This window comes from Daphnia carinata, chromosome 3 (genome assembly GCF_022539665.2).
Source record: "Daphnia carinata strain CSIRO-1 chromosome 3, CSIRO_AGI_Dcar_HiC_V3, whole genome shotgun sequence".
NCBI lineage: Eukaryota > Metazoa > Arthropoda > Branchiopoda > Diplostraca > Daphniidae > Daphnia > Daphnia carinata.
This window is the reverse complement of record NC_081333.1, coordinates 3,777,964-3,789,035: the sequence shown is the minus strand read 5'-3', so window position 1 is coordinate 3,789,035 and position 11,072 is coordinate 3,777,964. Positions and strand designations below refer to the sequence as shown.

General features: G+C 40.2%; 1 protein-coding gene across 1 annotated transcript; it reads right to left on the bottom strand.

The window, feature by feature from the left end:
- Positions 1–5,473: 5,473 nt before the first annotated feature.
- Positions 5,474–9,023, bottom strand: LOC130693518 (protein gooseberry-like). Its single transcript, XM_057516678.1, has 5 exons — positions 8,839–9,023; positions 8,341–8,647; positions 8,140–8,249; positions 6,045–6,736; positions 5,474–5,962 (listed from the first exon to the last, which is right to left on the bottom strand). The coding sequence occupies exons 1-5, from the start codon at positions 8,897–8,899 to the stop codon at positions 5,666–5,668; spliced, it is 1,467 nt and encodes a 488-aa protein (XP_057372661.1). The 5' UTR covers positions 8,900–9,023; the 3' UTR covers positions 5,474–5,665.
- Between the last annotated feature and the right edge of the window lie 2,049 nt (positions 9,024–11,072).

Sequence of the window (11,072 nt, the reverse complement as noted above, 5' to 3'; positions counted from 1 at the left end):
GTTCAGAGTAGCCAGCCGGAACGTAAATATACCCCATTTTTTTTCTTCTTCTTCTTCTTGAACATAACGCAAAATCTGTATGGCGGGCTTCATACGGAGTCACCGCTCATTGAACATGTTTCATCTGCCTATACGTACTACCATATGTTGCCAAAATACTACGCTTTTTTTTATTTATTTTTGTTTTTAGGTCCCACGCCCTTTTAACCGATTTGACCGAAGAAATTCAAAAATATTCCTGTTGAAAAAATCCTCTGACCGTAAATGAAATTCAGTTAACCTTTTTTTTTATTTATTCATAACAAAAAGGCAGAATGCAACAGAGTTAGTCAAACAAAATCAAACCAAGAAACACAATAATGGAAGGGGCGAATTCAATTGAATTCTTTTTCTTTTTCAACTCCAAACTTCTTACCAGAATAATCCCCAAACATCTTGGAGGGTCTTTCTTTGAATGACACTGTTGCCGTCTGCCTTACGCGTCGGTGATGATGAGGCACGCGCGCGTGAACCATCAGCGTGTCGAATGCGTTTTTTGCTTCTAGACGCAGCAGCCAGAAAACATTTCTCCCTGCACACATAAAAAGTGTGTGTGTGTGTGTGTGTGTGTGTGTGTGTGTGCAGTCTAAATAAAAATACAACGGCCAAAAACAAGAGAAGAAGAAGAACAAAAAATTACAATAATAAGAGAAGAATAACAGAAGGAGAGCGTCTCTAAAATTTCGACGGGCGCGCGCGAGCGTTTCTGCTCGAGCGCGCCAAGGCGTGGACGATTCGAATCAGCAACGGTCCTCCTGCTGCTGTTTTTATCTTGTACCTTTTGCTGGTGGCTGTTCATCATCGGTTGAAAAGACCGGTGTTTTACTACGCCAGCTGAAAAAAAAAAAAAAAAGAAGAAAATTCCGGTGGCTGTCTCCGCCAGAACGTCCTACATCGTTTTTTTGTTTTGTTTTAAAGGTATGACAGATTAGACAGCTTTTTTTTTTAAACAAAAAAGTGTATGGCAAACTATGGGTGTAGGGCATTCTAGAAATAATTTGAAAATTATTATTAGGGTAGTAAAATTTGATGTTTTCTTTGGGCACCGAAAGAAGCCATCAAATTTGACACGTCGGTTTGGCACTTGTTTTTCTTTTTGGCTTTTGATTGATTTTAGTATCTGGGCTCTTCTTATTCGGGTGGGTGTGTGTGTGTAACAGAAATTTTAACGCGGAAACGTGTTTGAAATTCTTGAATGAGGCGATTTCATAGTTAGTATTATTTCCGCTTATTCGATTCGGCTTTAATTCAGCATCGCCTTGTTGAAATCCAGCTGTGAAATGAATTCGTCCCGTCAATAATCGTCGCAAATTGAAACACTTAATCATTTTGCCGTTCTTGAAATCCATCTGTTTTAACAGCCAGATTTCTCGTCCTTCTATTTGACTCGCATTTCTTAAGATTTAGAATATATTTTCGGGGATCTACTGTTTTTACATTCTCGCGTATATTTAGATGTAGCGCACGCATATCCGGGGTGTCTAATCCGCTGTGATGTGCGCTCGCTGCTGTTCACTCCGCCGCCCTTTCTCTTCGCTATTGTGAACACGAGAAATGTCAAAAGACGACTTGGGTTTCCTTTTTTTTTTTTTTTTTTTTTTTTAAGTTTGTGATTGGGTTCAACAAGCTCGGGCATGACCCCCCGTCAAATGGCATCACACGAGGCCACACCAAAGAGCGCACATGTCGTCTCGTGTAATAATGTTGTCTCAAGGAGTTTTCTGACATTTCCGTTTTCTTTAGCTACTCGGAAGTTTTGCCTATCAGTTTGACATGTGTAATTTATGCGTCGAAATTTCAGCTAAAGTTATCGATTTAAATCGGGAATGGGGAAAGCGGCTGTTTCAATTGAAATTGTAAACAAGACCGACACCCGGTTTCATAAAGGGACCGCCCACATACTTGGAAATAAAGAGAGAGAGAGAGAGAGAGGGTGGCTGTTTTACAGTAGCCGTATATATATATACCGGAAATATAATCTAGGTCTATTACAGGTATGCTTGAGCACGATTATTTATAGCCTTAGATTCGGGGCTGTTTGCATTTAGAAATTGACTCGTTACCCATCAAAGAGGTCGCAGTTTAAAATTTCTTTTTTTTTTTTTTTATTTTCAACTAAATAACAAATGAAATTTAGTCTTCCTGTTTTTTACTAAGATTTGTTTACGAGTTTGATCTTTTTTAATTTGATACATTTTTTTTTTTCGTATAAAACACTGAATGTAACAAACCTTTTTTTTTTTCCTCCGCTCTCCCCCCTTTTGTGTGTGTGTGTGTATTAGTAGTCGTTTTGTTTGAGTGTGTCGGCGTCATTGGCGGCGCGGCACTTTCAAAATGTGAAAAAGAAATTGAGGGGGGCACCGAAAGGAAACAATAACAAAACACGGGAGCTAAAAATGAAAAAAAAAAAAAAAAAAAAAGGGACCCGAGGAAAAGAAACTTGTAATGTCGAGTTATTAAAGATCTAACAGCTATTAACAGTTGAGAGAAGAAAACCGGTGTGGGCACTCATTTGTCACTCGGTAGGGTCCGTCAGGTCGGTGTGTTTCTATCCTAGACAAAAAAAAAAAAATGATTAAAAGAAAAGGTGATGAAGAACGCCACAGGCAATCAAGACACATAACACTTTTATTTTTGTGTTCTTTTTCACCTTCCTTTTGACGTTGGAAAGCCGCCAATAAGCAAATCTTGATATTCGCACGGTTACCTGTGATTAATGAATTTTTTTTAACAGCACTGAAGGTGAGCATTTAAATCAAATTCGGATTGGCAAAAGAAAAAAAAAAATGTTCTTTCATGAAATGAGACAAAAGAGGACGTTTTTTTTTTTTACGTGAAAGAAAATGAACTTTATGAATGACAGTTGTCGCCATCGAGACGAGAAAGAAGAAAGACATTTGTCCTTGGTTCTTTCTACGTTGGGCTGTAGATCCTCCGTAAAGAGGAGGAACATTTGAAATGATGGTGTCGTCGTCTGCGTTCGTCGTTCGTCCAGGTAATAATAAGACAAAGGCCAGGAAGCGTGCTTCAATTGCTAATTGCCAAGGCGTGAGGATACGCTTGTTACCGTACGGCACGTCGCCTTGTCTCCTTTCCAAGTCTCTTTCATTTTTTTTTTTTTTTTTTTTTTACTATGATCATCTGGCCGATGCCAGAGGCTTCTAGAAAAACACAGTTAGTGAATTAAATTTAAGTTGTACAACACAAAATTTCAGGTGAATAGCAAAGCGTTGGCGATTGTGAGGCAGGAATGAATGGAAACGTGAACGAAACGTGACATCCGCATTGTTTGATGGCGAGAAAGCGCGGCCAACACCGGCCGAAAGAACCGACAATTCAAAATAAAAAATTGAATAAAGATTTTTGTAGGCCATGCTCTGATTGGTTGGTATAAAAATGTCTTTTCCCAGACAAGAAACAAATAAAACGGTCAGAGTCAACAACATTAACAAACAACAAAAAAAAAATGCCGGACAGTAGCCAGCGAATCATTTGTCTTATTATTAAAAATTCAAGAAAAAAGAATTTTAAAAAATGAATATGAATAATAATAATGCAAGGCGTTTTCCCCTCTTTGTTGGAATTTTCGGACAAACTCTCTCGTTTTCTTATTGCTGCCAAAATGCAAATAAGATTATTATGTTTAGCTTGTACACGTTATAGCGGTTTGTCATCAAACAAAACACATTTTTTCTTTTCTCGAATAAAAATGAGTCAACAATGTTTTTCCCCCCATTTTCGTGGTATCAGAATTTTATTTAAAGCTACTGGACTGCTCGATATAGGCCAGCATCTTGTGGGTGTGTAGAAAGACAATCGGATCGACAATAGTCAGGAACTGCCGCCGTTTAAAAAGAAAGAAAGAAAAAAAAAACAACAACATAATTTTTCAAGGAAATAGGCCTGGATATTTGTGAGAGCGAGGGCTGAACAAAAGAAGATTACATTATTGTTATAGCCAGGAGAAAATGATATACAGGATCATAATAAATCGTTATTTTTCTTTATCATTTTTTCTTCTTACCTTCTTCTGGAAACTTTGGAGCAAAAAAAAAATTGTTGTTGTACGCCCAACGAATTTTTTTTATTTCGACAAGTCATTCCTTAATTGTTTCCCCCCCCCCCTCTCGGAAAAAAAAAACAAAAATGGCTGCCAAAGGAAATGAACCAGCGGCTCATTTCTGTTGTATATCTCTGTTTTGGTCGACAACTTGTTCCATCGGCTTCCTTCGGCATTGATTCCCTTTCATTTTTTTTTTTTTTTAGACCTTTCTTTTAAACAGTCTTTATAGATATCATTCTTTGTGTTTTTGTTTTTTTTTGGTGTATGTGTGTTATCGACAATCCATTCTCTTCTTTAAAAAAAAAAGAGGGGGGGGGGCTTTTTCTTTTCGTAAACTGCACGAAAAAAAAAACAGAGAGAAACAAAAACTGAAAATCTTCTGTGTATATTAAAGCCGCTGGTATTTCCGGTCAATTCAAATGATTTTCCCTTTTCTTTTTCATTGACACAAGGAATTCATTTTGTTAAGTTTGTTCTTTCATATCCTTTTTGATGTAAAGTCCCTCATCAACGCGTAAAATTCGTGAGACAATTTTTATTTTTTTTTTTAAGATTTAGTTCTTTTTTTTTTTTCAAAAGAAAAAAATGGCCTTAAAAGTATTTCGTATTGATTCAACAAATCCAATGAATTCCCCAAATGATGAAAGAAAGAAGCTCATAAGATAACTGATTTACAAGGGTCGTACCTTGTTTGTTGTCTAACTCCCAAAATTTTAAAATTTCATTTCTGGAGGGCAGAATGAAAAGAAAAAAAAAAAAAGAGTGTTCCAGGTGTGCTAATTGCGGTCTCCTCTTGTTTCGGCGCTTTTGCCATGCTGTGCCATGCCGTTTGCCGAAAGGCAAAAAAAAAAAAAAAAATGATCGGATGGCCGGCGGAAGCCTCTTGTTAAACTGAAACCACCAAGCAAAGCACACTCGCTTCCCCCTTTTTATTTTTTGGTGTTCTACATAACGTTTGTGTATAACCCCCCCCCCCCCCCCTTTTCGTAACCCGTAACACACTTCTTGAACTCGTCTCCCCTTTTTGTGTAAAAAAAAATTTAATTACTCGAGGGTGCCGCTAAAAGAAGGACCACCGGCTGCTGTTTGGTGCCGCTGTGCGTGTTATTATTACACAACCCCGTTACACACACACACACACACACACAGAAAAAACACTTTTATTCTTTTTTTTTTTTTTTTCTATTAGAGGCTATATATTCATTTGTGACTTGTCTGGAAATACATAACTCACCGTCTTGTTGATTTTTTATGTTATGCCCCAAGCTTTCGGATGATTAGTTAGACCTTATCCTTGTTCTTTTTTATCACCTGTGTGGTACAGCATCTGGTCTGACCGTTACACCAATTGAATGTTGATGCACATAAAACTTGTCGAAACAGAATCAACTGTATTGTTTAAATCCAAAACATTTTTCTTTTGTACAGTTTTACACACATGAAATAAAAAAAGAAAGAAATTAGAGTTGTTTACAAAGGCAATGTGCAATTAATATGATGAATATAACTGGAATTGTTTTTGCACATGAAATTATTTGAAGTGAAACATCAAATGCGATTCAATCAATACCATCCGTACATGGATGGGAAAGGGGCATGATACGGATTGGGCCGGTGATGGATGTGGCCGGCCACGGCGGCGGCTGCGTGTGCGGCCGATGAGCAGTTGATACCGTCGAACGAGTAGTTAGTCACAGCTGCGGCAGCGCATTGATTCAAATGCTGGATTTGCTGTTGTTGTTGTTGTTGTTGTTGTTGAACTACTTGCAATTGCTGTTGCTGATGCTGCTGATTTTGTTGCTGCTGTTGCAAGTTGTTCCAGCTCTCCTGAGTCGCTTGGTGATGCTGGTACATCTGATACTAATGCAAAACAATTGATTAGATTTTGAATTGAGTTCCATTTCATTTTGAATTCAATTCAAAGACGATGGATTCAACTTACGTGATGGGTGTCGGTCGGGTAGCTGGGCGAGATGGAGGTCATCTCGGTCGGTAGAGTCACTGTGGAAGAGGCCGGCGATAGGCTACTGGCGGCAGCTCCGTAATGACGACCTGCCGGACCGAAATCGGCCGTGTGATGATGCTGGAACATGGTCGAAGCGGCCGACAATCCCGACCCAGTAACAGGAAGTGTTTGATGCTGATGGATGGACGGGTAAGTGCTGGCCACAGACGATGCGTAACTGCTGGACACGGCTGTGGGCGACGGTCCGGCAGCGCTGGACGGCAATGCGGCCGGTGGTGACGGAGTCAATCCGGAATGAACGGACACGTTTTGTTGCGGCTGATAAGTGCCACTGCTGCTGCTACCGGACGACGGGCTGACTTGTTTACGCAAACGAGCGCGTCGGTTGCTGAACCAAACTTGGATTCTTGCCTCGGTCAGTTTCGTGCGCTGGGCAAGTTCTTCACGCGTGTAAACATCGGGGTATTGAGTACGGTCGAAAGCTTTCTCCAATTCGTCCATCTGCTGGGCCGTGAAGGTAGTCCGATGGCGGCGTTGCTTCTGCTTCAACGAGAGGCCCGGCTCCGAATCGCAGTCGGAGCCCGTTCCAGCATCCAGATCGTTGCTGTTGTTGCTGCCGATGCTCCCGTTGGCCAACCCGTTGAGATTATTCATCGTTCCATGATTTCCTAAACAGAAGAAAAAAAATCATTTTTCACATTTTTAACTATTGACATCGTACACAAAATTTTATGCTTCTTTGTGATGGACATAAGAATTACAAAAAGGGGCTTTTTTTGTAGTCAGAAAAGAAAAAAATATTATCATCGTCATCAATGGGGAGGACGTCCTACTGCGGGGGGGGGGGGATCGTTGACGATGCCGCCAACACCTGTGATCATTTCGTGTGCGGTCAGTTTCTTATTTTTTAAAAGGATGGTCTACGAAGAAGGAGGAGGAGACTTCCCGCTGTTGTTGCTATTGTCCCCCATTAACACCAAGAAGAAAATGATCAGTGAGGAACAGATGAGAGCCAAAAGAAAAGGTACAGTAGTTTTTTTTTTTTTTTTTTTTGTTGTTTAACAGCAGCTTCGTAATATAAAAAGCCGACAAGTGCATAGTAACAAGACTTGTAAATGACGTAATGGGGCTGTGATGTATATACGACAATAATGGTACATTAATGGACAATAATAATTATGCTCGGTTGCTAGGTGGGCGCCCCCCCCATTTTCATTTCTATTTTTTTTTTGGGGGGGAGGGGGGGGGGGGAAGAAAACAGATTGATTTCTACCATGTGTTACCAGCAGGAGATATATAACCCTTTTACTGTCTTTAAATGAAAAAAAAAAAAAAACAATTTCGCTCTAACGAGAATTTCGGGGACTAGTTGGAACTGGATAATAAAATGTGTCTTTCCAAAGTGATCCCATCAGGCCTATATCGCCCGTCTGCTGGACTTGGAAAAATTGGGTCAACTAGAAAACTGTCACATTCACTTCACCAGGCCTATTTTATTTGTTTTTATCTAATAAAAATGACAAGAAACGAGGGTCTTGGTCTTTTTTTTCTTGTGAGCCGCCCTGATTATGCGGCCGGCAGCAACGTCGCGCATTGAATTCTAATTTTTATCATTTTTTATAAATTCTCCATTTATGCCAATATCAAACGAAATAGCCAACAATGACACGGGCCCTTTTTTTTTCTAGCCGTTGTCTCTTATGCGCAAGCATGGACAGGAATTATGGAATTCCCTTCTCCATATTCATCTTTAAAATAAAAAAAAACGAACTTTTTCGAAAGGGATAGTTGTGTCTCTTCTATACGATCCTGTCCCCCCCCCCTTCTCTCTGTGCCCATTTATAATAGCCGAGATATTACCCGATCATAAGCCGTGTAAGTTTTTTTTTATGATTTTTACCGAAAATGGAACGCGCTATTGAGGGGAGGGAGGAAACGAGGTCAAGTGCAGACCCCATACAAGTCTTTTAAGAAGGTATAAAAATCGTGTTACTATACTCAATTACAAGAGGGAGTAAGAGGGGGGGGGCTATGGATAAGATAACGAAAATAAGAAGATTTGGTGACTGACCTTTTTCCAGCTTAACGGTCTCGGCGGCTTCGTCTTTGCCTTTCATGAGCCGCGAGATAGCGCTGACCGAGGGAGCCGTCGATCGGTCGCACAGGCCGTCTTTAATCAACCTATTTTGATCCAATAAATCAGGCATTCAATGACGTCATCTTGAAAACTCACAACCCATTGTTTGTTTTTTTTTGTTTTTTTTTAACGTACCTGTCGCGCACTTCCCAGGAAAAGATACCGGGATTCTCCATACGGTAAGATTGGATACGACGCTGGATGTCCGGATGAAGGCTCGGCTTAGGTCTCGTTCCACCCAAGACTCCGGCACGGATGCTGCCAGTCTCTTGGTATCGGTTGAGGATCTTGGAGACGCAACCGTGAGAGACGCGCAACTGACGTGAAATTACGCACGGGCGCACTCCAGCAGCCGCCAACTCGACAATCTTCAGCCGGATGTGGTTTGGTAATGGCCTTCCGTTGATGAAAACACCACCCAATTGATTAACACGTCCCTGACCTGATGGCGAAAAAACAAAAAAAACACATTAAAATTCAATAAATAATCAAAAAAGATTCGCGCTTAAACTTATACTTGTCTGTTCTCATCTTGTTAGTTGATTTCCATTGGATTGCAATAATCAAATGCAAATTAGTTTTAACCAAAAAAAAAAAATATTGAAATCTATCGGTGAGGATGAATTTCATTACCTTGAAATGGGTAGCCGGTAGTGAAGCAAGGACGCATCATGCCGATGGTAGTCACAGTCATTCTTTTCCAAAACAAAAAATGTCAACCGAGAAACGAATAGCGCACGCGACGGATGGAACTTGCACTTGAAACTCGAAAAAAAAAAAAAGAGGCAAACACAAGTCAGCGGATACGATGTGGCTTCGACACGACTTGGAATTAGAATCACGACGGCCTGTCCACTTTGGCTTCTTCATATAGGGCCGGTGGGTTGGGTTCCACAGAAATTTTTTTTTTTTTTTTGAACACAATAATAAAAGAACTGGAGAACCGCCTTGTTTGCAGTGGGATCTACCTCCGTTCACTCGTCGATTGGTTGGTCGGTGACAGTCGACTGGGCGGAGTTTGAAAGTTTGCCTTCGTTTTCACTGCAACCCATGATGTGAGTCGGCTTTTCTACTGGTGCTCATACAACCTTATAATATAGGCTATAAAATGTTATTATATACAACGCTGGAACGGACGAGGAGGGAAGGGGGGGTATGGCCTATAGCGCATCCGTTATAATGCGCAGGATATAATAGAAGAGTGTAGGAAATGTGTCATTTCACGTGAAATAATCAACTCTGAAAGACTTTCCCAATTGTTCCATCACTTGGCATATTTTGGAACGACTTGGAATTTTCGAGTCAGCCGACTGCGTATCGATGTCACGTGAATTTTAACGTTCATCATTTTATTTTATTTTATTTTTTTCTTTTAAAATTTTAATCCCATCATTATTTATTCACGGTACGTCGTTACTTACGTTCCCAGCTAAGAATCCCGCCCTCTTCTCAATTCGCCATTTTTCAAGCGAGGTTAAAATCATAAATTCCATTGTTATTGCCATCTAAAAAAAAAAAGAAATTTTAATTGGCTAGGGTTATAACACTATAAATTTCGCAAGATCATTTTCAATTTAACAAAAAAAAAAAAAAAAAAGGAAAATGGGTGTAAAATAAACTCCTATATACTGTGCCTCTCCTACAATAGCGCTATAGAGCTCCCGGCTAAATATATATATACGAGAAAGAGAGAGAGACAGATGGGATGACTGTTGCTGTCAGTCTATTTTATATATATATATCCTGGAACCTGGGCTATTTTTTTTTTTTCCTTTCCAGTTCTAATACTTGGATGGTTGCAGGCGGCTGATGTGGCGTGTCGGATGCGCGCGGATCCGACCCCGGTGAGTGTGTGTGTGTGTGGCGGAGGGAAAAAGAAAAAAAATAAAATACATGACAGGGCGTGACGCAATCAACCTTATAGACTTCCCCCCAGCGAGTGATGGGTGCTGCACGTTGTTGCGCCGCAACGTATCCAGCAGCGAACGTGCTTACAGGGGCCCCCGTATGCGCTCGACTTGTTTTAAGGCCCTGCCTCTCTAATATTTCTCGATCCGTCATGGAAACTCGGAGACCATCAAACACAGCCAAACTAACGCGACGTATTTATATATATATATATACGGTATACTAGATAGATATGTGTGTGTAACACAGCCCAACACGAGTTTTTCGAACGAGAAAAGAGAAAAGGCTGAACTTCTTTTTTTTTTCTCACTAAACAAAAAAAAAACAGGCCGGCCAAAACTGTTTCAGTTTAAAGTGCCATTTTAATTGCAATGTGTTACGCTCCATCTCCTCCTCCCCGCTGGCGGATGTATGTTGCACCGGGCCCCGAAAGGTTTTCTCACACAACGAATGTTCTTATTGTTTAAAATACATGAGCGGATGCGATCCGTACGGAATTCATGAAAGATGATCGAGTGTGAACCGAGGCAAATAAATGGTGAGTTTAATCCTATTTTTTTTATTTTTTTTTTACATGGAACCAATCGATGTTGTTTTGATTGTCCAGTGCGTGTGTGAAAATGAATCGATTTGATGGCCATCACGACCAAACCCGTTGGCACCAGGTGATTCGGTCCGCCTTACATCGCATTAAACAAGCGCCTCGTGAAATTTTTGCGGGGTCGTCTGATTGAACTGTTTTCAACCAATGGAACCCAATCAGAACGTAACGACAGGATTTCCACTTTCTAACATTGAGGTCGTTGTTTTTTTCTGTTTTTTTTTTTTTTTTTTTTCATACGTACTGTATGTACGTAAACAATCGGGGCTTATTATTCGAAAGCTATTAACCATTGTGCGCTTGATTTTTTTTTTTTTAAAGCGTTTTGCCCGGAAAAGGCGGGCCTGATTTTGGTTTT

Excerpts from the sequence above, each read along its gene's own strand:
- LOC130693518 (XM_057516678.1), bottom strand. The coding sequence starts at position 8,899 with ATGACTGTGACTACCATCGGCATGATGCGTCCTTGCTTCACTACCGGC. Across the intron at positions 6,737-8,139 it reads GACCGTTAAGCTGGAAAAAG|GAAATCATGGAACGATGAAT; the intron begins GTCAGTCACCAA and ends TCTTCTGTTTAG. Across the intron at positions 5,963-6,044 it reads ACCCGACCGACACCCATCAC|TATCAGATGTACCAGCATCA; the intron begins GTAAGTTGAATC and ends GTTTTGCATTAG.